At 35.6% G+C, this 27,996-nt stretch overlaps 2 protein-coding genes across 2 annotated transcripts; both read right to left on the minus strand.

Moving 5' to 3' along the window:
- Window positions 1–400: 400 nt before the first annotated feature.
- On the minus strand, window positions 401–1,555 carry LOC115885295 (homeobox protein 4-like). Its single transcript, XM_030904155.1, has one exon. It carries the CDS (start codon window positions 1,553–1,555, stop codon window positions 401–403), a length of 1,155 nt encoding a protein of 384 aa, XP_030760015.1.
- A 2,886-nt stretch (window positions 1,556–4,441) lies between these two features.
- Window positions 4,442–27,309, minus strand: LOC115885281 (odorant receptor 49b-like). The gene is made up of 9 exons (XM_030904137.1): window positions 27,299–27,309; window positions 27,024–27,071; window positions 26,719–26,963; window positions 24,870–25,204; window positions 21,026–21,232; window positions 20,609–20,708; window positions 20,452–20,550; window positions 6,381–6,536; window positions 4,442–4,567 (listed from the first exon to the last, which is right to left on the minus strand). The coding sequence occupies exons 2-9, from the start codon at window positions 27,046–27,048 to the stop codon at window positions 4,520–4,522; spliced, it is 1,215 nt and encodes a 404-aa protein (XP_030759997.1). The 5' UTR covers window positions 27,049–27,071; window positions 27,299–27,309; the 3' UTR covers window positions 4,442–4,519.
- Between the last annotated feature and the right edge of the window lie 687 nt (window positions 27,310–27,996).

The following is a 27,996-nucleotide window of genomic DNA, read 5'->3' on the forward strand; positions in this document are numbered from 1 at the left end:
AGAAAATTTATTTCTTCCGGTTGGCGATATTTGAACGGTATTTCGACAAAATTGTTTATTAATCTTTTATTAGTTAAATCGATATTTAAGTTCATATTTATTAAGTCTTTTAAACCTATAACTCCATCGAAATAATCGTGGAAATCAAATAAAATAAATTTAATTTTATGATTTCTTCCAAATTCCGGGAATGAGAGGTCAGCTTGATATTTTGTTGATTTTTGACCAATAGCTGTTTTGATTATATTGGTTGTTTGATAGATACAGTTCGGGAAAAGGTTTTCCACAATAGATGGTTTTAAAATAGAGCGCGAGCTTCCGGTATCGATTAATAATTTTAACTTAGGATGTTTTATTTCTACATACGGAAGAGCGTTACTTGAACAGATGTTTATTTCTATCATGTTTTTCCTTCTTTCTGGCTGGGTTTCCGAAAATTTCCTCTTGTGCAGGATTTTTGTTCCTCAACAACTTTCTCGTATTCGGGTTCCTGTTGAAATTCTTCTTCCAAACTATGAACAGGGTATTCTTCAGAATATTGGTTTTCGTATTCGTCATAATTGTTATAATCGGTATAATTATAGTTTTGTTCATAGGGATGCGTATTTGTTGTGTCTTGGTACGCATAATTATTCATGTTTTCGTTGTATTCATTAGTAAATAATTCTTGAAAGGTGAAATCTGGTGGTCCAGTTGCTTGGAAAGGTATTGGATACTGTCTATTCTGATATGATTGGATTTGACTATCCCTTTTCTTCGAAGCAAAAGATGGGTTTGCTGAAGTTGTAGACATAGGCTCTGGTTTTGATTGTTGGTGTGGTGGAATGGGCTTTGGCTTAAAGACATTTATAGGTGGTCCAAAGACTTCTCTATTTGTTGGATATCGTCTTGGAGGCATTTCTCTTGGAGTAATATTAATTGGTTGACAAGGCCAAGGTTGTTTTTGGTTAAAATTTGTATTAGGTACATTTTGATTGAATTGATTGTATTGATTTGGGTGATTAAATTGATTTTGATTATTAAATTGTTGTCTATTATTATTTTGATAGTTAGAATTGTTGTGTGGAAAATTTGTTGTGTTAGAAAAATTATTTTGATTTTGGAAATTTTGTTGTGCTGGTTTTTGATGGAAATTTTGTGTTTTGTACACCTTGTTTTGTTCGTTAGAACTGCCATAGAGCATTTCAAAATTTTCAAATTCATTTACGCACGCCATTGCATCTTCTAAGGATGTCGGTTTTTTAATGTAAAGATTGTTTCTTAAAGTTCCGCTGCAACCTGTAATAAATGTATTTAACGCGGTCTTATCATAGTGGCTTATCTGACACGTTTTCTCTAGAGGCGCTAGGCACGTATCGTTACTGATTCTTTGAATTACGTTACTTTTTAAGAGTTGTAATCTGCTGCCAAAACTTAAGAGATGTTCGTTTTTAAACGGTCGCGTTCTCGTCAATTCTTGGATTAAGCAATCTAAGTCACGTCTATCTGAGAAACATTGTATTAAAGCGGCTTTTAATTTTGACCAATTGTCTAATTCCAATCTGTTTCCTATCATTATTTCGGCTTTTCCCACTAATTTGGACTGTACGCACTTAAAAACATGCTGTTTAAAATCCTCGTCTGGTACGGTAGCATATTTTAGTAAAAGTGATTCGCATTTAAATATAAAAGTATTTAATGTATTACTGTTTCCGTCAAAGGGCTTAATATTTTGTACTTTTGACTTAAAAATATCCCAATTTACAGTTCGCATATTTTCATTTTCTGAAGCACTTGTTCTCGCATTCATTTTATTTATTTGTGTATTAAGTTTTACTGTTAAATTTGATAGTCTGTCCGCTAACTCGTCTACACTCATGAACGTGCTAGTTTTTCATTTACGATCTATGAGCGTAAATTTTATTTTATTTTTATATTTATTTTTTAATTATTTTTACTTAATAAAAATGTAGTACTAGGTAACTTTTTCTTTGTTACTTTACTAGTAAGAATTCTTTTTACTTTTTGGTTTTTTGGTTTTCTTAATCTAATGTCTGCGATAGACTGCTCCTATAACTATCCCTACTGATTTCCTTAAACAGAGGTATACCAAAAGGGGCAAAAAAGGAAGGCACTTACTTCTTTTTTGAAGTCTTTCCTGTCCTTTTCCTGGACTCCGCTCTCTGCTTTCTTCGTCGGGGTGGTTTTGCGACAACTTTCTTTGCTCGTTCAGGTTTAGACAGCTAATCCGGATCGATTGCACTATCCTGTCCTTCACTTCACAAAGTTTTTGTTCGAATTTCGCGTTTAAGGGTTGAAACCGCACTTCCCGATTTACCACTGCATGTGACACTCGAAAGGGAATACACGAAATCCTACCGACTGCGCCAGTTTTGAAGTCTGAATTAACAGAGTTGTTTTTAAAAACGATTTTATTGTTACAAACGTTCTCGACAAAGTACAGAGAGTGAAAAGTCTGCTTTGAACCGTGCAGTTCGCTTTTATATGTGACATAATGTAAAATAGGCATTCAGTATTTAATTACAATGAAATAACACTTATTTATACATATAACTAGCTTCAGAGCTTCTCACAACGATTTGATCAAAAGCAAAAATGGATTCAAGCACTTCGACGAAACAAGTGAGTAAACAAAGTGCCCATTACATAATCAAACAATTAAATAGACATATACTGTGAGAGGAAAAAAATATAATTTGCAATATTAATGTTATACTTCCTTTAATCAACTATAGTGCTTAATTTTTTTATGAACATCTAAAATTATAATTATGTGCCTAAAAATTTCGTTATAGCCGAAACAGCCCCAATTAAGTCCCCACTAGCAAAACCGGTGCGTAAAACTATGCCCACCATTGTAGTTGAACTCATCTAAAAAGTTTTATTAGCTTGAATAATCAATTATAATAGATAGATAGAATACAAGTTTTTAGACCTTAGACCTTCTGAAGATATCAAAATATTTACTTTTATATTTTTATTTTTAGAATTTTCACAAATTATACTTCCTAAAGGTGCGTATTCATTATCCGAACGAACGAACGAACGAATGAAAGTGCGGTGTATTTAGACGGGGACCGAACGCATGCGGCCGTTCGTTCGTTCGCTCGACCATCCGTTTCGAGTCGGTACATCAGAGGCGTTCGCCAACAAATGCCTCCGGTCTTCTCGTGCGGTCCCCGTCCATACCACTAGCGAACATTCGTTCGTTCGTTCGTTCGTGCGGATAATGAATACGCACCTTAACACTTTTAGAAAAATTATATAACAAATTTTTCGGGTATTCGCTATTTAAACCCGAGTATTTGTTTAGACCGCTGTTTACAATATTCTCCGATGGTGGCAGCACCGGCGGAGAAAGCACCAAGCCTATAATATCTAAATAAGAAAAATACTACTTTATATTCCTTTATTTCATTACTCTTTATCAATAATAAATTAAGCATCTCTATGTATCGTATGATCGAAAAAAAAACGGCGTCAGCGATGGCTATGTAATGAAGAGCGCTGTTATTTTACATGTAAAATTATATGGGAATGTCATCGATCGTCATTTCCAAGCCAACTGGACGCCGTTTTTTCGAGTATACGGTATTAGCATAGTATTTTACTATGGTATTAGTTCCATTTGGAAAGCAATCTAAGCATTTCTATATTAGCAAGCAAGTGTTGAAAAATAAATTATCCAATTCCAGGTTTCCGACGTCCAGTATTTTGTGATCAATACCGGGTGCGTTTCAAAAGTGGAGCCACTTTTGAGACCCTATCACTTTTTTATTTTTTCAGATAAAAAAAGATATTTGGTATGTTAGTATATAACATAAATTAGGATTGATTGACGTATTTAGTTGTTTTCGGCCACTTCCTGTTTCACCGGAAATGACTAAACTTTTGATTTTTAAATGACACCCTCGGTATTTTATTCGATAGAAAATAACACTCTGAATAGAATGACATATCATATGTCAACTTTTGACGTTTTCGCATATGGTTTATTTGAAATTTATAACTTGCCGTTCGTAACGAAAATTTGATTCGAAATACCAAGTGTGTGGTATCAAATTATTCGTAAAAAATGCCTTTTCCAAATATGCTAATGAGCCACCCTCGTTCCATTTGAAAAAATTGAGATATGATAAAATATACCATAAAAATAAAAATACCATTTGGGCATTTTCTGATCCGCCAGGACGAGACACTAAAAACATTAGACGATCAAATCTATTTTTCCAAGTCTCCTTGATTAAGAATTAGAGTTTTTAACGTAGTCATTACACTTACACTCTATAAAGTAAAAAATACCCAGGGTGCCATTTAAAAATCAAAAGTTGTAGCCATTTCCGGTGAAACCGGAAGTGACCAAAATCAATTGAATATACGTCAGTCAGTCCTAATTTATTTCATAACCAAATCTCGTTTTTTATCTGAAAAAATAAAGAAGTTAGAGGGGTGAGCCACTTTTGAGATACACTGATACACACCCGGTATATCTATTGGGAACTTATCGTCATCATCCTCATCAGTTCCTCATAATTATACAGACATAAGAGTAGAGTGCTTTGAAAATCTGAAACAAAAAATCTTATATTATACCCTGTGCTTCGAAAGTGTGTTACTATCTATCTATCTATGGTTGCCATAGGAAAGTTTAAATTTGTGATTTTGAGAACCACTGTGTCTTTCTTGGATTTTCTTTCTTGTAATCTAATCTACTACCTATTTTATGTTGCCATATCATCGAGAGATTATGTTTTTTAACTTAAAAACAAAAATTCCAACAAAACTTTCAAAAAATTTTCCAAAAAAAATATTCTGTAGGATGGTGCCCATTAGTTCGGAGTTCGGAGTATTTACTTCTCGACCCAAATACTCCAATCCTGGATACTTAGACATACAGGGTGTCCCAGGCTGAGCGTGCATCAGTAGTTTCTAGAGAACTTATACAATTTCTAGATCGGAGATTAGGATTATTAGATTTTGCACATTAATAATCCGCAAAGAGATCTATCGATTAAAAATATTTTCAATATGGCGGCACTTCCGGAAATACCGGAAGTTGATAGCAACTTTTTTATTTTAAATGGGTACCCCCATTTTTTATTACATACTTTAATTCTCTGTAAAATTTTATGAATTTTGATATCAAACACTTTATACCTAACATTAACCGAAAAAAAATATTAAAAATTTTTGGAGAAAAAAACTGCCTGTCAAAAAAATCTATATATAGACCGAGAGCTGGCAACATTAAAAACCTTATCATCGTTACATGGCTAATTTTTTGTGTGAAGTATCCTTTTGTAGCCATTGTGAAATAGTCATGTCTGCCAGCGCGATCCCGGGGCTTAAAGCGGAGGCGGCCAATCGAAAGGGTGAAATTTTGACACTAAAAATATTATAAGGTACAGGAGTTATAATTACCAAATAGCTTTTATTTATTATTAGGAAACGTGTAAAATTGTTGACAGATATTTTTCTCGTGGCTGAAATGCCGGCAGACAACGCAAAAGAGGCATAGAATTTTTACAAAAGAAAATCATCGCATACATGCATGTCGGTTGGTGGAATGTCATGTTTATTGTTAATTAATTTAAAAAGCCGTATGTGCTTTTGCACATACGGGGCCCTTTTGGACAGACAAAAAAATCGTTATTGAAATAATAAAAAAATATATTTATAATATAATCATATATTATATGATTTATCTATAGTGAAATGGATGAGGCGGCGAGCGTTCCCTGAAAGGGCTAGAGTAATATCGCGCTTTTGATATCTGTCTGCAGCTGATTGAGCCACGATCTTTTTGTCTGCCCTTTTGCATACGGCTTTTAAAATAAATAAATATGACATTTCACCAATCGGCACGCAAATATGCCATAATTTTTTTCATTCTTCAAATTTAATTTTTTAATAATTTTTAAAATTTCATGCCTCTTTCGCGTTGTTTGTCGACATTTTAGCGACTGGAAAAATGTTTGCCAACAATTTTCCATGTTTCTTAATAATAAATAAAAGCTATTTTCGCAGTTAAAACTCATGTATCTTATATTATTTTTAGTGTCAAAATTTCACCCTTTCGATTGGCCGCTTTAAGGCAGACATGGCTATTTCATAATGGCTACACAAAAGGATACTTCACACAAAAAATTAGCCATGTAACGATGATAAGGTTTTTTATGTAGCCAGCTCTTAGACTAATAGTCTAAACAACAAATTTAGTGATTACCACAGCCACTGTGGCAGAAAGAGAAGATATGTGGCTATCTATTTCAAAAATTAAATTGTTCGAATGTCATATAATATTGGTCGTAGCTGTCAGATAATTGAGGGATTAAAAAATTATCATAAATCGACTGAAAATAAATCAGATTTGTACGTACTTGGAATAGGGATGTCACTTGAACGCTCCATGTAGGCCCGATGGTCATAACCAAGGGTTTTTGGGATCGGATACAAACAATTAGCATCATCCTTTTTATCTTAGGGCTGTAAGTGTACCAGTCGCTCTTAAAAATACTGGTAGCCACATTTTCGCTCTATGAAACAAGAATAAGACAGTGAAAATAAAAATTATAATTTTATTCTAAAGGTGCTTTTACATCAGTCAAGTTAATTGTTCAAGTCTACTTGAACAAATATTCCGAATTTACACATTTCATGTCATGTCAAAAAGTTTCTGTTAGTTGACTCAAAATGGCGACAGTGCGTAAGGCGGTACTTCAAATTTTCAATATGATGGCAATATAATTATTAACAGAACATTTGTTACGTAAAAAATCAAGACGTAAAAGAGGATTATGGGTCAGAAAATGGATTAGCCGCAGAACTACTTATGATGCATCTAATAATTTAATATTTAAGCTATACCGGGTGCGTCTCAAAAGTGGCTTACCCCTATAACTTTTTTATTTTTACAGATGAAAAAACAAAATTTGGTGTATGTTAGTACCGTAAAACGGGGCTACTTCGGACAGTTTTTGAGGTTTTTTGTAAGTTTCTTGACCTAAGTGTGTTCAAATTTAACCAATATTTTTTGTGTGGGTTACTACATCCTTCCCCTATGTCTAACTAAAAAAAAATGTTAAACTTTCTTTTTCTAACGTATATATTTTAGCCGACCATGCCAATAGGTATGGTAGGTTATTAATATCAGCAAAAAAAAAGTTTTTTTAATTTCACTCAAAATGAGTTATTTGGGTCATAAATGACCTAAATACAAAATATTTTCATGGTGTCTGTCTGTCTGTCTGTCCGTCTGTAACACGATAACTCAAAAACCTCTAAACCGATTTTAACCAAATTTGGCACAAAAATACTGTGGCACCCGAGAATCTGGCCATTAGTTTTTGGTGGGGGTGGGGGGTTGTTAAGGGGGTATGGGAGGGGGTTAAAAATTTTAAAAAATCGTAACTCCAAAATTACAGTAGCGAAACGCGGTTTTCAATTTAAGATTAGGAATAATATTTGCAACAAAATTTGTAATAACATCAAAATCAGTCAAAGTCGCAGTTTTTGAGATAAAAATAAATTGGAAAAATTCCTTTACTTTGATACTAAAAGAACTGCCTACCAACTTTTTATTAACATATTTTAGTATGGGCGGCTATACGTGCCTCCCGGCGCCAATTTTTTTGTTTAAAAAGTGGGGCCTTTGCCTTTAAAAATGTGTAAATTTGATGTTATACCAGTTAAAAGGAAAACTTCTTACAAAAATTTAAGTTTAAAAAAAAATCAAGTTTATTATTTTTTAATAAAAACTCAAAACATTAATAACTTCAAACATTATTTAAGGTATTTTTATTACAAAAGATTGATTATTTCTAAAAATATCAGTCAAAAACTTTGTCTCTTCCTCGATACTCAGCACTGGTTGCCGTCCTGGATTCTTATCATGAATCCCCTTAACTTTATCCCCAATTGGGAATCCTATAATACTCAGCCGCCTCTCTTAAGGTTTTTCGCTTGGCTTTGACATCTGCTACTGCTTGCTGTAACCTCTCTGGTGAATAATTTTGGTAGGTGCGAGTCCCCAGTTGCTTTTTGTAACTTCGAACCATGTCCGAAGTTAGCCTTCAAAATATGATTTTTTTGTATACGACCATCTTGTAAAACTTGGAAAATAAGTTGGTTATAATAATGGTTTTATAATTCGGAAACTCTCTATTTATTTATCTAGCAATGCTAGAACACTCTATTAATTTGAAAGTCGATTAGAGAAAATAGTATGATTCATTGGCAAGCGATGTAAATATTTGTGATCAGGTAAAAATGTGATGTAAGAGGAGGCTTAGCTTGCCGGCGCGCGGCAGGTCAGTCAGTAGTAGACGGGACGGCCGGTTGTAAAGTAGTGTTGTGTTGTGTTTTGTCACAGAGCTGACATTTGGAGGTTGCGAGTCTTATGACTAAGGTTAGGTTAGGTTAGGTATAAAGGATTAGGATATACTATACTATAGGATATATTGACTATTAGGATACGAGTCTTATTGACTATTAGGATACGAGTCTTATTGACTATTTGGGTACGAGTCTTATTGACTATTTGGATACGAGTCTTATTGACTATTTTGATACGAGTCTTATTGACTATTAGGATACGAGTCTTATTGACTATTAGGATACGAGTCTTATTGACTATTTGGTCACAAGTCTTATTGACTATTAGGATACGAGTCTTATTGACTATTTGGATACGAGTCTTATTGACTATTTGGATACGAGTCTTATTGACTATTAGGATACGAGTGTTATTGACTATTAGGATGCGAGTCTTATTGACTATTAAGGATGCGAATCTGTTTAGCTGCAGATTTGCGTCCGGGGAAAGCCCCTATACTTATTTCACGTGACACCAGCTAGTTGTTGAAGATTAACCAATAGATCCGAATAATATTTGAATTAAATGGAAGATATGGAATGGGTTATGTTGAATAGAATACCAGTGGCTAGGGGGCGAAGTACCCCCGGGTGAGTTTTACTATTTAACTATCAATCTTATCCAGATCAGTAAATGTTTGTTTTGTTATTTTCATGTACAATGAGAGCCTGCTTGCCAATGACCAACTAAATGGATATTTGAGGTGAATTTGCATTGTGAGACCCGGTTGAGTAAGTTCCAGAAATAAGCGATTTTACAATCTGGAAATAAAAATTGAACGATTAAAAATCTTCAAATTACATAAAACATTTTCAGATAATATACTTACTGAATACTGAAAAAAGTACGACTTTATGAATAATAGGTTTAGTTGTACGCCAGTAACTTCTTCCATTAAAAAAAAACAATAAAAATTGCATACTTACAAAAATTGACGTAAAAAATTCAGAAAAACTCAAGAAACGTCTGAGGACAACTGTTTTAAACACGTTCCAGTCCACACGCGGCCGCTTTGATGATTTCGCTACCCCCCTCAATTTTTTTCTCTTTTAAGGACCCGTTGTCCGAATTTACCCGTGCTGTCCGAAGTAGTCCCGGTTTACAGTATATGACATAAATTAGGATTGATTGGCACATTCAATTGTTTTTCACCGGAAATGACTACAACTTTTGATTTTTAAATGGCACCATCGGTATTTTTTTATTTTATTCGATAGAAAATGACATTCTAAATAGAATTACATATCATATGTCAACTTGTGACATTTTCGCTTTAATAAATGCCATGGTTGTGTTAAAAACTCTAATTTTTAATCAAGGAGTATTGGAAAAATATATAGATTTGATCGTCTAATGTTTTTCGTGTCTTGTCCTGGTCGGTTAAAAGATATCCAAATCGTGTTTTTAATCATATCTGAATTTTTTCAAATGGAACGAGGGTGGCTCATTAGCATATTTGGAAAAAGCATTTTTTTACGAATAATTTGGTACCACACACTTGGTATTTTGAGTCAAATTGTCGTTATGAACCGCATGTTACAATTTTAAATAAACCATATGCGAAAATGTCAAAGGTTGACATATCGTATTGTAAAATCGCTTATTTCTGGGGCTTACTCAACCGGGTCTCACAATGCAAATTCACCTCAAATATCCATTTAGTTGGTCATTGGCAAGCACTCTCTCATTGTACATGAAAATAACAAAACAAACATTTACTGATCTGGATAAAATTGATAATTAAATAGTAATACTCACCCGGGGGTACTACGCCCCCTAACCACTGACATCACTGACTGTTATGCAATATATCACATTTCATATCTTCCATCTAATTCAAATATTATTCGGATCTATTGGTTAATAATCTTCAACAACTAGCTAGTGTCACCTGAAATAGTATAGGGGCTTCCCCCGGACGCAATTCTGCCGCTAAACAGATTCGCATCCCAATCGAATAAGCTAATTGGGGTAGCTCACTACCCCAACGCCGCATCGTGTCAATCGAGAAGACAAGGGAGACCTCAAACTCTCAAGTCCAACCTCGAAGGCAAGATGTCACACCACAAGAGGTTTTCTTCTGGTCAAACGACCCGTTACCTTACAGTACATGCAACGTTTATAGTCAAAAGACTCTCAACCACCAATTGTCAGCTCTATGACAAAACACAACACAACAGCCGACCGGTCTATCTACTACTGACCTGCCGCAGGCAAGCTAAGCCTCCTCTTACATCACAATTTTACCTGATCACAAATATTTACATCGCTTGCCAATGAATCATACTATTTTTTAGAGTGTTTTAGCATTACTAGATAAATAAATAGAGAGTTTCCGAAGGAATGCATATTGTTTATTAGAAGAGTGAATAAATAAAAGCATTATTATGACGAACTTATTTTCCAAGTTTTACAGTATGTCATTCTATTCAAAGTGTCATTTTCTATCGAATAAAGTAAAAAATGCCGAGGGTGTCACTTAAAAATCAAAAGTTGTAGTCATACTGTAAAAAGTGTATAAAAAAGTCAAAGATAACCAGTGCGGACTATTCTGTGAAGGGAAATGCCAATCGTGGTACCATATTGATTGCGTGGGTGAAGTAATCAGATATATAAAAAAAAATGTCTAGTGATGTAATGCAAATGGTAATATGGGTATGCACTCCATGTAAAGACATATTCAAAAAAATGATGAAAGCACCAAATTATCCTGAATATATGGAAGATTTTACTAAAAAAGTTTCAAACATTGAAGAAAAAATACAACATATTTCCTCTAGTGTGCAGAGCATCCCGAATAGACCATCTTATGCCATGGTGACTCAAAAAATTGAAATAAAAACAAACCTACCAAATGTTTTGATAATACCAAAAAAAGTCCAAAATACTAATCAAACTAAATTAGACTTAGAGAAAAAAATTAAACTTGAGGCACATGAAATAAGAATTAACAGGAAAAAGGAGCTGAATAATGGAAAGATATTATTAAAATTTCCTTGTCAAAATGATATAGATAAATTTAAATCATCTGCAGCGGAATGTCTTAAGGGAAGTTATGAAGTTATTGAAACAAGTCTTAGAAATCCTAGAATAAAAATACCAGGTGTGAATAGTAGTTATGATAGAGAGGAATTAGAACATATAATTAAATCTGAAAATGATCTGAAGACAGACGATATTTTTACGATAAAATATATGAAATTGCATAAAACCAAAAACTCAACAACAGTATTTGCAGAATGTTCTCCTAAGGTTTTTCAGGTTATACTAGAAGTACAAAAAGTCTACATAGGATGGGAACGCTTACCTATTTATGAGGATCTTAGTGTGCTAAAATGTTTGAACTGTCAGCAGTTTCATCATAAGGCCAATGACTGTAAAAATAAGAAAACATGTTCGCGTTGTGCAGAAGAACATCAATCAGATCAGTGTCAAAGTGTAATAATTAAGTGTAAAAACTGTATGACCAGTAATAACAGATATAATACTCAATACGACATAAACCATACATCCAATGATTGGGCATGCCCTACTTACAAATATCAAGTTGAAACACTGAAAACGAGGATCGATTATGGCAAATCAAATTAGTAATTTAATTGATATTATTCAGGAAAATGAACCCAAATGTATAAGAGCAGAACCAGGTGATTTATTGCATGCCATAGGGAACGATAATAAACTTCTTAATATAATGCATATTAATATACGAGGTCTAGTAACAAACTTTGATAACTTAATTGTCTTTCTAGAAACCTATACTATTGATTATTTGGATTTTATAATTTTGAGCGAATGTCACAAATTAAATTCCATTTCAAATTTTGAAATACCAGGATATAACTTTTATTACAATCACGGAGAATACAATTTATTTGATGGAATTGTTGTATACACTAGTCAAAGGTTGAACCCTGTCTTTTCAAATACTAAGCTGCTGGATTCTGGTGTTACTGTCACCAAGGTTGTGGTAAGTGTAAACGATTCTGAATATTGTATTCACACAGTATATAGATCCCCATCATCTAATCTGTGTTCATTTTTGAATGATCTAGAATTGTACTTTGCGACAAGTTGTGGGAGGGAAACTGATATCTTTGTCGGGGACATAAATATTTATCTATTGGATAATAATAGTTATAATGTAAACAAATACATTTCTGTTATGCATTCTAATGGTTTTGCTTCCATGTGTAAGACAATAACAAGGGAAGAGAGTAAACTTGTCTTGATCATATTTTACTCAGAGTAAAAAATAAATATCTATCTAGAAAATTTATGGCGTTGGTAATTGAGCACGACATAACTGATCACTTACCATTAATGTTAAATGTTAAAAACAATGATAAATTACATGACGAAAAATTACCAGTAAATAGTCAATGTACCAAAAAAATTGATTTTAAAAAACTTGCAAATTTAGCAAAAACAGTGGACTGGGACTATACTTTAGATATGACAGGAGCAGATGATGTCCTCGCTTTTTTGACTACCGAGTTACGTAGAATTATTAATCAGTCTGAACTATTGTTTCAAAGTTTTAAAAGGCGTAAAAAAATTAAACCTTGGATTACGTCTGCCATTGTTATTTCTATTCAAAAAAGAGATCAAATGAAAAAAGCATTGAGAAAGAACTACAGCGAAGAAAAATTGAATGATTATAAAAAGTTTAGAAATAAATTAACTAAAATAATTAAGATTGCAAAAAATGACTTCTATAAAACAAGAATTCAAGAAAATTCAAATAACATAAAAAAAATATATAAATTGGTTGAAGATGCTACAAACGAAAAAAATGATTATAAAACTGTTTTAACTCAAATTAAAATGGGTAATAATAGAATAATAAATCCGGTAGAAATTGCAAATCTTTGTAATGATTTTTTTGTAAATGTTGGCAAAACTTTTGCGGATAAAATAGTACCACCACAGGAGCCCTACCTAATACATGACACTTGTTCATCTTCTATGTATCTGAAACCAATAGACAGTAGTGAAACTATTCAACATATATATAGCTTAAAAAGTAATTGTTCTTCCAGTGTAGGTGGTATTTCATCTATAGTCTTAAAGCATCTTAATATGTACATTGCTGGCCCTATAACCCATTTAATAAATTAATATTTAAAAAAGGGGAGGTGCCTGATCTTTTTAAAAAATCACTTGTAACACCCATACATAAAGGCGGTGATATATTGGAAATAAATAACTACAGACCTATTAATGTAATCTCCAATTTAGCAAAATTATTTGAAAAATCTCTAAAAAAAAGATTATTGAGTTACTTTGCAGCTAATGATTTTCTATGTGCAAATCAGTTTGGCTTCACTCAGGGAAAAAGTACATCAGATGCAATGTTTGAACTAACTGAAACAGTGGTACAACATCTGAATAATAGTGATAAGTGTGTGGCTGTATTTATGGATCTCGCTAAGGCATTCGATACGGTCTCTCATTCTATGTTGCTTGATATTATGGGTAAATGTGGGGTGAGGGGTATTGTCTTGGATGTTTTTGAGAGTTATCTGGCCGACCGCACACAGCAGGTAAAAATTGGTGACAGGTTGAGTGACCCGAGGACTGTGAATTGTGGAATACCGCAAGGTACTGTCCTTGGACCTATACTATTTAATGTATATATTAACCACATGTGTAAGCTGGATGTTGATGGTAGGGTAATTGCATATGCCGATGATACGGTAGCTATATTTCACGATAAATCTTGGGGTGGAACTAAACAAAAATTACAGATGAGTTTAATGAAGATAAAAAACTTTTTAGATACTTTCAAATTGACTCTAAATATAAGCAAGTCATGTTATATAGCTTTCTCGTTAACAGCAGCAAATAGGCCCGACTTTGGTGAAATTGTGATACCGAATCTGAAGGAGCCACTACAAGAGGCAACTTCTGTAAAGTATCTTGGTATAATAATAGACAGGTATTTGAAGTGGAACGAACATGTTTTATACCTCTCAAAAAAACTTAGGTATCTAATTCATAAATTTTATATTCTAAGAGAAATTGTAAGTGTCAAAATATTAACTATGCTATACAAAGCATTGGTAGAGCCTTTGCTAAATTATTGTTGCGAGCCGGTGTGGACTCGACCTAACCTCACAATATGGCCCGCCCTCGGATGACCTTAACATCGCATAGACACCGCAATGATTCATTCGTTCGAGAAGAATCGAGTCCCACTGGAAGGGACTAGTACATACGAGAACATTCGAAAACCTTCTCTATGCGCCTAACGATCTTTGGACTATTCTAGATTTCTTTTACCTGTCGGTATAAAAGCCGGCGGCAGTGGCCTAGAGAGGGCAGTTATAAATATACCAGTGCAGTTGACGCGCGAAAAATTCAAAATAAATTCTTAGTTATAAATCGTTTGTAAATAGTTCTATAAGTCTTTTATCGTTATTGTTTTAGTTAATTAGTGTTAAATAAATAGTGTTTAAATAAATTGTGACTTTCTATCCACACGGAACCGACGAAAAACGTAACAATTGGTGTCAAGTGTGGCGTGTGTGATAGACTAGAAGAATAAAAAAGACTGACCATGGCTCTGAAAAAATTGTTGAAAGACTTGAAAGTGTCCGAACTGAAATGCATATTGGAAGAGAGAGTGCGAGACAGATGGAAAAAAGCATTTTGCAAGCCAGACTGAGAGACGTTTTGGTAGAGGAAGGTGAGGATCCTGACACATTTTACTTCGAGCTGGAAGGTGACCTTGACTCGTCCTTACAAAAATTAGAAGACAATTTGAATAATAAAATCAGTGATAAAATTATGGAAAATTCCCAGGATTTGCAAGAAACTTGTGATAAAATGAATATTTTAGAAGATAAAATCAGTGATAAAATTATAAAAAATTCCCAGGATTTAATTAATTCTTTAGAAGATAAGATCGCGGAAAATTCTAAAGACGTACAGGCCAGCTTTAATAATAAAATACTTAATTTAGAAGAAAAGATAACAGAAAATTCCAGGGAATTAGAAGAAAAGATTATAGAGAATTCTACGGAGCTACAAGACAAAATAACACAAATTGAGGACGATGTAAATAAAAAAATCGAAATTTTAAAACAAGAAATAGAAAAAGGCCAATTCACCAAAATGTCAAGAAACATCGGAGGCACCGAAACTAGTCGAAAATAAGTATATCTCAAAGTCAGTTATTAAGCCTCCACAGTTTGACGGAAAAACCGCTTGGGCCAATTATTTTTGCCAGTTTGAGGCCGCTGCGAGAGCGAACGGGTGGACAATCGCTGAAAAGGCTACCGCTTTGACTGTCGCACTGCGAGGAGATGCGACTGATATTTTGCAGACATTGTCACCATCGGAACAGGGAGATTATCAGCAATTGGTAATGGCTCTCCATTTAGAAATGAGGTACGGCCAGGCTCATTTGGAACATGTCTATCATTCCCAGCTAAAAAATCGCATTCAAAAGTCAAATGAGTCTCTGCAGGAGTTTGAAGCCGACGTAGCCCGCCTTGCGTACCCTGCTATGCCCGAAAATGTTATGGAGCGCTTAAAAGTACAGGCTTTTATTGATGGTTTACGTGACAACGAGACAAGGCAAACACTTCTTTTAGCTCATCCAACGCATTTGGGAGATGCCCTAGCACGTGCCCTGGAATTTGAGGCCGCGAAAGAATGCTCTAGGTCTCTAGGATTTGTACGGGCTGTTGAGGAGTGTTCCGACGATTCCAAAGTGGAAAGGATTGTGCGGAAAGTACTGGATCAGTATATGAGCAAGAAGGGGGGACCGATTCGCTGTTGGAATTGCGGACAGATGGGAAATCGTTGCAAAGAAGAGAAAGAAGTGAAAGTCTTAAGGACGACCGTGGTTGGTGATACTTGGCAAACCGAAGATCTTGCAAATGACCAAATCAGCGATCCAGAGTTGGGCTTGGTGATTAACTGGAAAAACGCGGACCAGAGACCAACGTGGGGGGAAGTTTGCAGATATTCGCCGAACGTGAAGTCGTACTGGGCCCAGTGGAATTCCTTGGTAATAGATAACGGACTACTTCGCCGTGTGATCGAGAGACCGGAGGGCAAGAAGAGAGAAGACAGATCGTCATTCCAAAGAAGAGGGTCCCAGAAGTCTTGGAGGAAGTTCACAATGGAACCAGCGGAGGACATCTTGATGTTACCAAGACACTTGGCAAGCTGCGTGAACGGTTCTACTGGGTGAACTGCAAAGAAGATGTGAGGGCCTGGTGTAAGAAATGTGACATTTGCGCAGCCATTAATGGGCCACAAAAGCGTGGTAAAGCCCCTATGCGCCAGTACAATGTTGGTAGTCCCTTCGAACGAATAGCGATCGACGTGGCTGGTCCTTTCCCGGAGACGAACGATGGCAACAAATACATTGTGGTAGTAATGGATTACTTCAGCAAATGGGTCGAGGCCTACGCGTTGCCAAATCAAGAAGCGTCCACGATTGCTGATGCCCTTGTTAAAGAATGGATCTGCAGGTTTGGTGTTCCCATGGAGCTTCATTCAGATCAGGGAAGAAACTTTGAGTCCAATCTGTTCCAAGGCGTCTGTGAAGTCCTGAACATCCGCAAGACCAGGACGACTGCTCTACATCCACAATCCGATGGGATGGTTGAACGCATGAACAGAACTATCAACCGTTATCTGGCCAAAGTAGTCTCTGACCACCAAAGAGACTGGGACAAATTTCTTCACCTGTTCCTGTTGGCCTACCGTTCATCCGTCCAAGAATCTACAGGGCAAACTCCAGCCAGCATCGTTATGGGACGGGAAGTGCGCCTACCCTGTGATCTGAAATTTGGTTGCCGACCGGGAGAAGAAGTCGCCGGAGAAGATTATGTCCACACACTACGTCAAAGGATGGACGACATTCATCAGAGAGTCCGCCTAAATATTCAAAGTGCTAGTGACCGAATGAAGGAACACTACGACATTCAAGCTGAGCATGGAGGATACCAACCAGGGAAGTTGGTGTGGCTATATAACCCGCAGAGACGTCGTGGGTTATCTCCGAAGCTACAATCCTCGTGGGAAGGGCCATACGAAGTCATGGATAGAATTAATGACGTCGTATACCGTATCAGAAAATTGCCAAAAGGAAAACCGAGGGTAGTCCATTTCAACCGTTTGAGCCCCTACCAAGGCGAAATAGAAGATCGTGCTGGGACCGTGAGAACCTGCAGCTTTGATCCCCCTGATTCGGAGATGTCCTTTGACGATTTCATGGCCCGATACAACAGCAGTGAGAAGGCTCGCTATGGTGTAACCAAAGAAGATCAACGAGACCTCTTTTCCGTGCCTCCTGATTATTCGCTCGCTCATTGTGTGGCTCGAGATTTGCGGATGTCCAGAGGAATCGCTGCGACGTTCAATGAGAAGTTTGGGCGTGTCGGAGAACTACGCCGACAGGATCCAGAGGTTGGAAGCGTCTTGAGGCTAACCGACAATGCACATGGTCAAGCAAGGCACATCTTCTACCTGGTCACCAAGGAATGGTCCCCGAGTAAGCCGACTTATCTCAATCTATGGAAGACCCTGATTGAACTGAGAGAAGCCCTGCTAAACAACAACATTGCACGATTAGCCATTCCGAAGCTGGCGTGTGGACTCGATGGTTTGAGTTGGCGTACAATCCGGAACATGATTGAAGTCTTGTTCAGATTTACGGGAATCGAGATCCTCGTTTGCTGCTACAACCCAAAGCTGAGATCGGGAGAGAAAACTGTAGACTGCTATTTCTACCAGACTTCGCAATGTACCAGGGGTCAGCTTTGCAAATACCTTCATTCACCGTATACATCTCGGGACGAGCATGTGCCTAAGAAGGGGGCAGTGTTGCGAGCCGGTGTGGACTCGACCTAACCTCACAATATGGCCCGCCCTCGGATGACCTTAACATCGCATAGACACCGCAATGATTCATTCGTTCGAGAAGAATCGAGTCCCACTGGAAGGGACTAGTACATACGAGAACATTCGAAAACCTTCTCTATGCGCCTAACGATCTTTGGACTATTCTAGATTTCTTTTACCTGTCGGTATAAAAGCCGGCGGCAGTGGCCTAGAGAGGGCAGTTATAAATATACCAGTGCAGTTGACGCGCGAAAAATTCAAAATAAATTCTTAGTTATAAATCGTTTGTAAATAGTTCTATAAGTCTTTTATCGTTATTGTTTTAGTTAATTAGTGTTAAATAAATAGTGTTTAAATAAATTGTGACTTTCTATCCACACGGAACCGACGAAAAACGTAACATTATGGTGTTTTGATTTGGGGTGGCATGTATCACTGCACATTGAGACAATTAAAAACTAGTCAAAATTACATCATTAAAATTATGTTTAGGAGACCTAAGCTATACTCTACCAGTAAGCTTTACAATGCAGAAATATGTGATGTAAGAAATCTGTATATAATTGCTGTTTGTTGTTTTACTCATTTTAATGATAATATCAGAATTTTGAATCCACTAAGTTATTGTTCTACTAGGCATGTAACAAATCAAAATCTGGGTATAACCAAATGTAATAATAATTTAATTCAGCATTTTGTGACATATATAGGACCTAGGCTTTATAATTTGATTCCACCAGCTATTCGAAGTGTAAAAAAGAAAAATGTATTTAAAACTAAATTTAAAGAACACCTATTTGCTAATAATGATTTGTTTTTAGATAATCTTGGAGATAATTTATTATTATTGTAAATATTGTTTCTAATTTGAAATATTGATGAGAACTGATGATTGAAATTACGGATAAGTAGGATTACGGCACATTGTAATTAATTGTAAGTGTTTTTTTTTCATTGTTACTGTATAATAAAAGTATTACTGTGTAAATAACATTGAGAGTATATGTAATAACGGCACATAAGACATAATCTTATCAATAATTAAGTGTTTTGAATTTTGTTCAATGCACATACAGATGCTTATGCATCTAGGTGCATCGCTCTCTTAGAGTATGTATTGAAAAAAAAATATATAATATTGTTTGATTTCATTGTATGTAATTGAGAATTGTACTTAATTTTTAGTTGAATAAATTGAATTGAATTGAATTGAAAATACCAAAAACAGTTGAATACGCCAATCAATCCTAATTTATGTCATATACTAATATACCAAATCTCGTTTTTTCTATCTAAAAAAATAAAACATTTTTAGGGCTTGGTTGTTACACTTTTGAGACGCATCCGGTATTTACAAGATCCAAGAGATTACAAAAAATTAAGGGTGGATGCAAACCAAATTAATTTAAATTAACATTTTGTTGGAAAATGTTGCACCTATTTAGAATTAAAAACAAGACACATTATGCTAAAAATTACTCTTCTGTCCCTTATTTTGTATTTCGGATTCTGTGTGTTCGATATACACTCATATTTTTCATAAATATGAATAAACTTCACTTTATCTTCTTCTGATCACCTACTATCTGTCATTTTGAAAACACTTGAACGTTAAAAATTAAACAACTGTCAACTGAGACCCGAATCAACTCACTTGATCAATAATTGACATGATTTGTCGAGTTTAGACGGCCATATTGCATTCATGCGAATTGAATTCAAGTGATCTGAACAATTCACTTGACGCTTAAGCCGGAGTCTCATGCACCCGAAATCCAATGGTACGACATCCGAAATTTGAAGTTATCCTGTGAAATAAAAAAAGCCTGTCACATACATCCGAAAGTTCGTTCCGAAATGTGACAGTTTTGACATTTAGACCTGTCATTTCCTATCAACAGTATCAACATTATTACATGTATTATTGGAGAAACACTTATAAAAATAAGTTCCTCGCCAAATATCCCGAAATTGCCCCCTTCCCACTAAACTTGTTTTTAAAAACCAATGTTTTCAAAAAAAGTGAGGTTAAAAAACACACGATATCGTACAAAAGTGAAACAAAATTTAACTTTATACGACGGCGGACGATTAGTTAAAAATATCGGATAAAAACTGGTGTCAAACTATTTCGACCAATAGGAGCACCGTCGGATCGTCGTGTCATCGGATTTCGGATGCATGAGACTCCGGCTTTAATCGTTAATATCTACCTGGACGCTTATTTCATGCGCACTGTTGTAGACTAAAAATAATTGAGTACTTAAAGTGATGAAATAGGAAAATACGGTGATTTGCTTGATAAGAGGCAACTGAAATTTAATTTTATTTATTTTACTAAAAATTTCGAAATTACTACCTGTATATTACCTGTAATATTTGATAAACTACCAGGGAAAGTTGAAACGAAGATATGACGAAATTTAGAAGCATAAACAGTTTTATAGAATCGTTCAATTGTTCAACAAATCTAGAAAAAAAATGTTTCACTTCAAAAAGTTTTCTGTGAACTTAACAGCTCTATCTCTGATCATTGTCTATGTCTACGATATTGACACATACAGTTCATACCAAATAAACTTCTAGTCACGTGATTAAGCTTGACCGGCGCCAGCGTTGCCCTCTTTTATATATTTTCTTAATTAGTCAGAATGGCGCCGAATGTGTTCATGGTTGGCAACAATGAATTTAAAAATCGCGCCCTCGATTACGTAACTAAAAGCTTCATTGATATGAAATATATCTATATCTATATGTATATGTATTCAGTATATAACACATGTTTACCTTATTATTTTTAAATGTTCTTTTACTAATTTTTTCAGAAGTAATATTTGCGATTGTTCCTCCGTTAAAGAATATTGCTCCTGAAATTTGTTGGAGTATTTCCTAAAATTGACGAACAAGTGTTGAAGAATTTTTAGTTCGCCTGTTACGAAGGTTATTAATGTAATGTAAAATGCTCCACAGTAAACTATGTAAGCATATCCATAACTAGAATTAATAAAATATATTTTATTCAAAGGCCTGACTGAAAGGACTATTATTTTTTTATCTACTATTACTATTATATATATACTATTATCTATGGGCTGAACGGAATTGACATGTGTGACTTATGTATGTGCTCGGCCATAGTGCGCCAGTCTATGCCAGCTGTACTGTTCGGGTCGCTCTCAGGGGTCGGGTAAAGCGGGCGTGTGGCCGAAGGAAATATATATTATATTCCAGAAATCTGCCTAAGGCTGAGCCCGATCCTGTCGTGTTAAGCCACAGCCAAAATTCCAAACACACGTGCTTGGATTAAGGCTTGATTAAGATTTGCAAAGCTTCAGCATCAACATTTTTTTGTTAAAATGGATATGGTAAACAATGTTTATCCTTCAGACCCAATATTATTACAAATTCTTGCACATTTCGATTTGTGGTCTCTTGGGTTTCAGAAGAAATTTGACCATTGTTTTGGTCTTAAAATGCATAGAAACATTATTTCACAGTTTAATAGAGTCAGAATAGTAACACTGTCTCAACAGGGCTAACGGCAAGATGCAATAGCTGAAATTGTAGGAGTTAACCAAAGCGATGTTTTGCGAATATTAAAAAAATTCAGGGAGACAAACGAGGTTACAGACCGGCCTGGAAGAGGTAGAAAGAGAGTTACTACTGCTGTACGAGACCGTCAAATATCCCTAATTGCACGACACAATCCCCTGCTTTCTAGTACTGCTATTACAAATGAGTTAACTCGCCTTGAAGGAGTAAATGTTTCAAGAAAGACCATAGCAAGAAGACTCCTTTACAGAGGATTACTTTTAAGGAGGCGTCTACGTGTTCCGAAGCTTAATTTACTGAGGAGATGAGAGCAAATGGACCTAATTGGAATTTCGTCATGTTTAGTGATGAAACAAGAATAGGCCTAGTGTCAGACTCGCGACGAATTTTGGTCTGGAGAGCATCTGGAAGACGAGCACGCTTGAATACTGCTCAACCCCGTGTCCCGATTCAAGGGGGAAGCATTATGGTATGAGCAGGTATAATGCACGGAGCTCGAACACCTCTTGTTTTTATTGATGGCACAATGACAGGTGCCTCATATCTAAGAGACGTTTTAGAGCCTATTGTGCGTCCATTTCGAGGAGCAGTGGGGGATGAATTTGTTTACATGGACGATAATGCTCATCCCCATCGCACTTTAGCGGTTCGCGAATTTTGTGAGGAAGATGGTATTAGAAAACTGTGGTGGCCACCGATGTCTCTAGATATGAATGTGATCGAGCATGCTTGGGACATGCTAAAACGCCATATTGCCAAAAGGAATGCTCCCCCCGTACCTTAAATGAATTGAAAATTGCTGCGCGCGAAACATGGGAAGCCATTCCTCAACATCTTCTGGACAACTTAATTGGGAGCATGATTCGGGAGTCGTCGATGAATTAACTCTAGCGGGAATACACTGCATTGGGTATGCAGATGACATAGTCATGATCGCTCGGGGGAAACATGAAGGCACCTTGTCTGATATTATCCAAAGAGGACTCCGTATCACTGAGAGATGGTGTAGGACTGTCGGGCTGAGTATCAACTCAGACAAAACCGCGATAGTGCCATTCACCAGAAGGCGAAGTCTGAAAAACTTGAAAAGAATCCAACTAGATGGAAAGGAAATACTGCCAACACAGGTAGTTAAATACCTGGGAATAACCCTGGACAGTAAACTCCTGTGGAACAGGCATATTAAGAACACTACCAGCAAAGCCATAAAGGCTCTCATGATATGCAGAAGACTGGCCGGAAATAGATGGGGCTGCTCCCCTAACATTTTGCGCTGGATGTATACCATGATAGTAAGACCCATGATTACTTATGGAGCAGTTGCCTGGTACACAAAACTAGAGCAACGGACGGCAAGGCTAAACCTATGCAAAGTCCAGAGACTAGCATGTGTTTGCATCACAGGAGCCATGAGAACCTGTCCAACAGCAGCAATGGAGGTCATTCTAGATCTAACACCACTGCACATTGTCATTGGTAGATATGCCAATGCGACAATGATTAGAATGGTCACTAACGGAATTAGTACTGGGAGAATTGTCAGATCAGGGGCTTGGAACACCCTCAAAAAGGAAATACCACTCCTGCAACTCCCAGTGGGCGATATGCCAAGAACGTACATCTTTGACAAACATGTCAATGTAGTATTGAGCAATAAGAAGGATTGGAAGAGCGAAACGCTTGCCCAGCAGTTAAAAGACCATACCATAACTTGGTATACTGATGCTTCCAAAACCAATACGGGAACAGGGATCGGAGTGTTTGGGCCGAGAGCTAATTACTCCGAACCAATGGGCACTTACCCTAGTATCCTACAGGCAGAAATCTACGCTGTCGAGAGATGCGTACAACTTATCTTAGATAGGAACTATCGGAAACAAGAAATAGCCATCTTATCTGATAGTCAAGCAGCGTTAAAGGCGATCAACTCAGTATCAATCAATTCGAAATTGGTCAAAGAATGCATAGAGAAGCTGTATAAATTAGGCAAAGAATACAAAGTCTTCCTACAGTGGATGCCTGCTCACCAAGGGATAGAAGGCAATGAAAAAGCAAATAATCTAGCTAGGAAAGGAGCGAACACTCCACTAACTGGACCAGAACCGTTCTGCTTTCCAAGTGGTAACCAACTCAAGGCGGAACTCAAGAACTTGGAAGATTCCATCCGCAACCTGGAATGGAATAAGCAATGGTCTAAGACACTCGAAGAAGTTTCTGAGGGCTTATGATCAAGAAAAATCACAGATCTTCCTGGGTCTGAGTAAGAACAATCTTCGGATTGTCACGGGGTTTTTAACAGGACACTGTCTCCTCAATGAACACCTCAGTAGATTGAAACTAAGAAGAAACGGCGAATGCAGATTCTGTGGGGAAGATGGGGAAACACCAGTACACCTCATCACTGAGTGCGCCGAGACGACAACCATTCGTGCCATGAATTTTGGTACGACTGATATTGGAGATGGAGAACTACCCTCTATAAAACCGTCCCAGATACTGGCTTTTGTCAAAGCCCTGGGTGTGTGATGAGTTATGATTCAAGAAAGGGGGACACAATGGATCTGTAAGGTCGAAGTGATTAACCCCCCTCCCACTCATTCTAAATTCTAAAATTCTAATGCCACGTCGTCTCACAGCTTGCATTGAGGCTCGAGGAATACAGACTATTAGTTGTGAGAAATAATTAAAGTTGTTTTCAATATTTCCTGTTTAAAATGAAATTTGTTTTTGTTGATTTTCACTCATTATGAAATAAAATTATAATAACAGCCTAGTTGCACTTAGATTTTTAATTTTATATTAGTTAGTCGTGTAGTAAGCTAATATGTCCAAAAACATAAAAAGAATCATTAGGTCCAAAATAAAATAAAAATATCGTTATATGCAATAATTTTTGCCATGTGTGTATGAACATTATCACTGCCAAAATGCTAAATGAAAATGAATGATGCCAAATGACAGTCCCGCTTCTTGCAAGCGGTTGTTAATGGCTTGCAACCTGCTTCAATGGCGCAGACCAGCCGCGATATAAGCCGGCAACCGGGAGGCTGGTGCACTATGGACGCATCTTTATACTCACAAGCATCCCGTGAATTGTATGAGGTATGCTGCCCAGTAATATCTGTTTGCGTCAAAAGGAAAATAACTGAACACAATAAAATGGTGTTCTTTAACCCCTGTAATGTTATTGTAACCGAGTGGATAAACAACGTTGCTTATTAGAGGCGTTATAAAATACAATGATATTCCAGTAGATCCCATTGATACGTAGAAATAAACGATTTTTCTTGTGAAAGCTGCGTTTTCTTTGTAAATTTTTAGAAACTCTTCGTCTTGGCTGTTGAAGATTTTCTTCTCCTTTTGGGCGATGTAGGCTATTAATTGTTTGTAAGTTTTAGATTTGAAGATGAGAACCTGTAAATTCACCGTTTTAATTCAAGCCTTACAGGGTGAGTCTTAAATAAGTGCATATATTTTCAGGGCTGGTAGGTCTCGATAAAAGGCACATATTTTTTCTTTACCGTTTTTCAAATAAGTCCAAAATAACCGAGATATTTTTTACTTTGAAAATTAAAAAAAAAATATTTTTCGGTTAAATTTTTGGGAACACGATCTTTTCTGGGTACGAGCTTTTCTTTCTTGTAAATTTAATGTACTATCTATGTTGCCATATTATGAAGATTTTATATTTTTCAACTAAAAGTTAAAAAAAATTCCAAAAAATGTTTCAAAAAATTCAAAATTTTCATTTTTTTTACAAAAAATACCTCATAGATGTGTGTCTGGGGTGGAGATATACTACCTCTAAAAATATTTGCACTTATTTAAGACTCACCCTGTGTATGTATATACAGGGTGGTCCGAACTGTATTCCGGAAACTTCGGCAGCATATTCCGCAAATAAAAATAAGAAAAAAAAGTTGTATAAATATATGTCCTAAAATGGCTTAGTTTCGGAGATACAGGGTGTAGAAGTTCCATTTTAATTACGATTTTTTCCAAATAATTTTTGAAGCAACGTCAATATTTGGATGAAAATTGGTGTCTGGAAGTTTTTTGACATGAGAAATTTGATTTTGATGTCAATATGACTCCTATTTGTAGGGGGCGCCACCTGTGTTTTAATTGTTTAAGAGTGATAATTTTTCGTTCGAACCTGTATAGAATTACTGAGTGAAAAACTATATATTTTCGTCATTTTTTACGTAAAAAATGTCTCTTGGTAAAAATCGTTAAGAGCAACCGTTCACAAGATATTTAGAATAGAAATATTGTCAATACATATCTTTATTGACAAAAAATAAAAAGATTGAGTAGATATAGTTATGTGACTAAAATAATAAATTTGAGAACTTTTATTTTTTTAAGTTAATCATATTTTTTTTGAAAAAATGATGATAAAACAGTTTCTGTTGAACTTTTGGTATAAAAATATTTCAAATTTATGATTTTAGTCTAATAACTATTTAGTCAATACGTTTAATTTATGTCAATGATGACGGGTATTGATAATTTCGATTCCAAATACCTGGAGAACCATTACTCGTAGCGATTTTTACCAAGAGACCTTTTTTACGTAAAGAACGTCGTAAATGTATATTTTTTTACTCAGTAGTTTTCGAGGGGTGTCTCTCTACTGGAATTACATGTACATCTTCTTGGCAGTCGCTGGCAGTCATTGGCAGTCTTACGGCAGTCACCTATAATAATTACATGGCAGTCATAGGCAGTCTTCTTGGCTGTGATTGGCAGTCGCTTGGTAGAAAGTATATGTACATTTTTTACCCAAGTGAGACACCCCTCGGTAGTTTTATACAGGTACGGATGAAAAGTTATTACTCTTCTAATCAGTTAAAAAATATGTAGGTGGCGTCCCAGCAGAGCTTGGCACGTGTTTTGTTCGAAACACCCTGTATATTTCAGTATACCTTATAGGCGTTGCTGACATATTCGATAACGATCCCAAAACTGCTTGCTGTAGTTAAATAATTTTCGCTCCAAGTTTTTATAGCTAAAACAGCTCCGCTGATGTCGAATATTATGTAGTAAACGAATGTCAACCAAAAATAAAATGTGTACAATGGTTTCCAAGAGCGTTTCGAATCTAGAGGCCATATTCCCAGCAACAGAAGACATTTTCTCACAAATTTTAAATGGTAATGGACGTCGAAATCTGGGAATTGTTTTTATTAGGTAATTCTGGTTTATTTTCTACTTCTGATGTGATACTCACCACTTGCAGCTAAATTTTCCTCCATTCTAAACAAAACGTCTCTGAAAACTAATTTTAAATATTTGTTTTGCATTTTCTCTAATAAGTATTATACCTATAATTATATAATATAATATAATCTATGTTCATAATGGTAGATTTAATATCATATATTTCAGATATAATTAGAAAGCATGTCTTTTGATTCGACTATGAATTCTAGCATTAATATATTAAAAATTGAATATTATTCAATACGTTTATTATTATTAAGTATCATCATAGGCTATTCTTACCTTATTTGAATATATTTTTTATATTTCCTTTGATGTAAGTCGTTGTAATTTCTTCTTTGATGTAAGGCTATTTTTTAACATATAATATAGGTATATGCATGAAGTAAAATACAATCAGTAAGAAAATCTGTATTAATAATTTATTATCTTCCTGGTATACTACCTGTAATTATACTGGCATTGGCATCTGTCGTAATTTCGAATAATTATACGGGGAATCTGAATTAACACTACATAATTGCTAGAATATATTATTAAATTTAAAAATGCTTGAATTATAGGGTTGATTTATAAAAAAAAATAATTTTATAATATTGATAATTTAGTAAAGTTCATACCAAATAAACTTTTAGTCACGTGATTAAGCTTGACCGGTACAGCGTTGCCAACTTTTATATATTTTCTTTTAATCAAAATATTTTAGGAAATAAAAATAATTATAAATATAATATAGACAATTATTATTTACATCAAGAAAACTTACCTTCTTAACAGCACTTAAGGGGCATATACAGGGTGTCCCACTTAAGATGGATACAAGCCAATATCTTGGTTGTTTGTTGAGCGATCTTTTTCATTTTTGGCAGGAGGCTGTATGGCTATAAGATGTACATTTTGCCTAGGGTAAGAAATGCGATACCTCATAGACGTACGTTTTAATAGGGTTTGATATTTTTCGAATCAAGAGTAAACTACCC

The sequence above is a fragment of the Sitophilus oryzae genome, unplaced genomic scaffold, assembly GCF_002938485.1.
Source record: "Sitophilus oryzae breed Bouriz unplaced genomic scaffold, Soryzae_2.0 scaffold_379_pilon_pilon, whole genome shotgun sequence".
In the NCBI taxonomy this organism is placed as follows: Eukaryota; Metazoa; Arthropoda; class Insecta; order Coleoptera; family Curculionidae; genus Sitophilus; species Sitophilus oryzae.

Coding starts and splice junctions, on each gene's coding strand:
- LOC115885295 (XM_030904155.1), bottom strand. CDS start 1,555: ATGATAGGAAACAGATTGGAATTAGACAATTGGTCAAAATTAAAAGCC.
- LOC115885281 (XM_030904137.1), bottom strand. CDS start 27,048: ATGGAGGAAAATTTAGCTGCAAGTG. Junction 25,205..26,718: donor ATGTCAGCAACGCCTATAAG/GTATACTGAAAT, acceptor GTGAATTTACAG/GTTCTCATCTTCAAATCTAA. Junction 20,709..21,025: donor GAACATTTAAAAATAATAAG/GTAAACATGTGT, acceptor TTTTTTTTCTAG/ATTTGTTGAACAATTGAACG.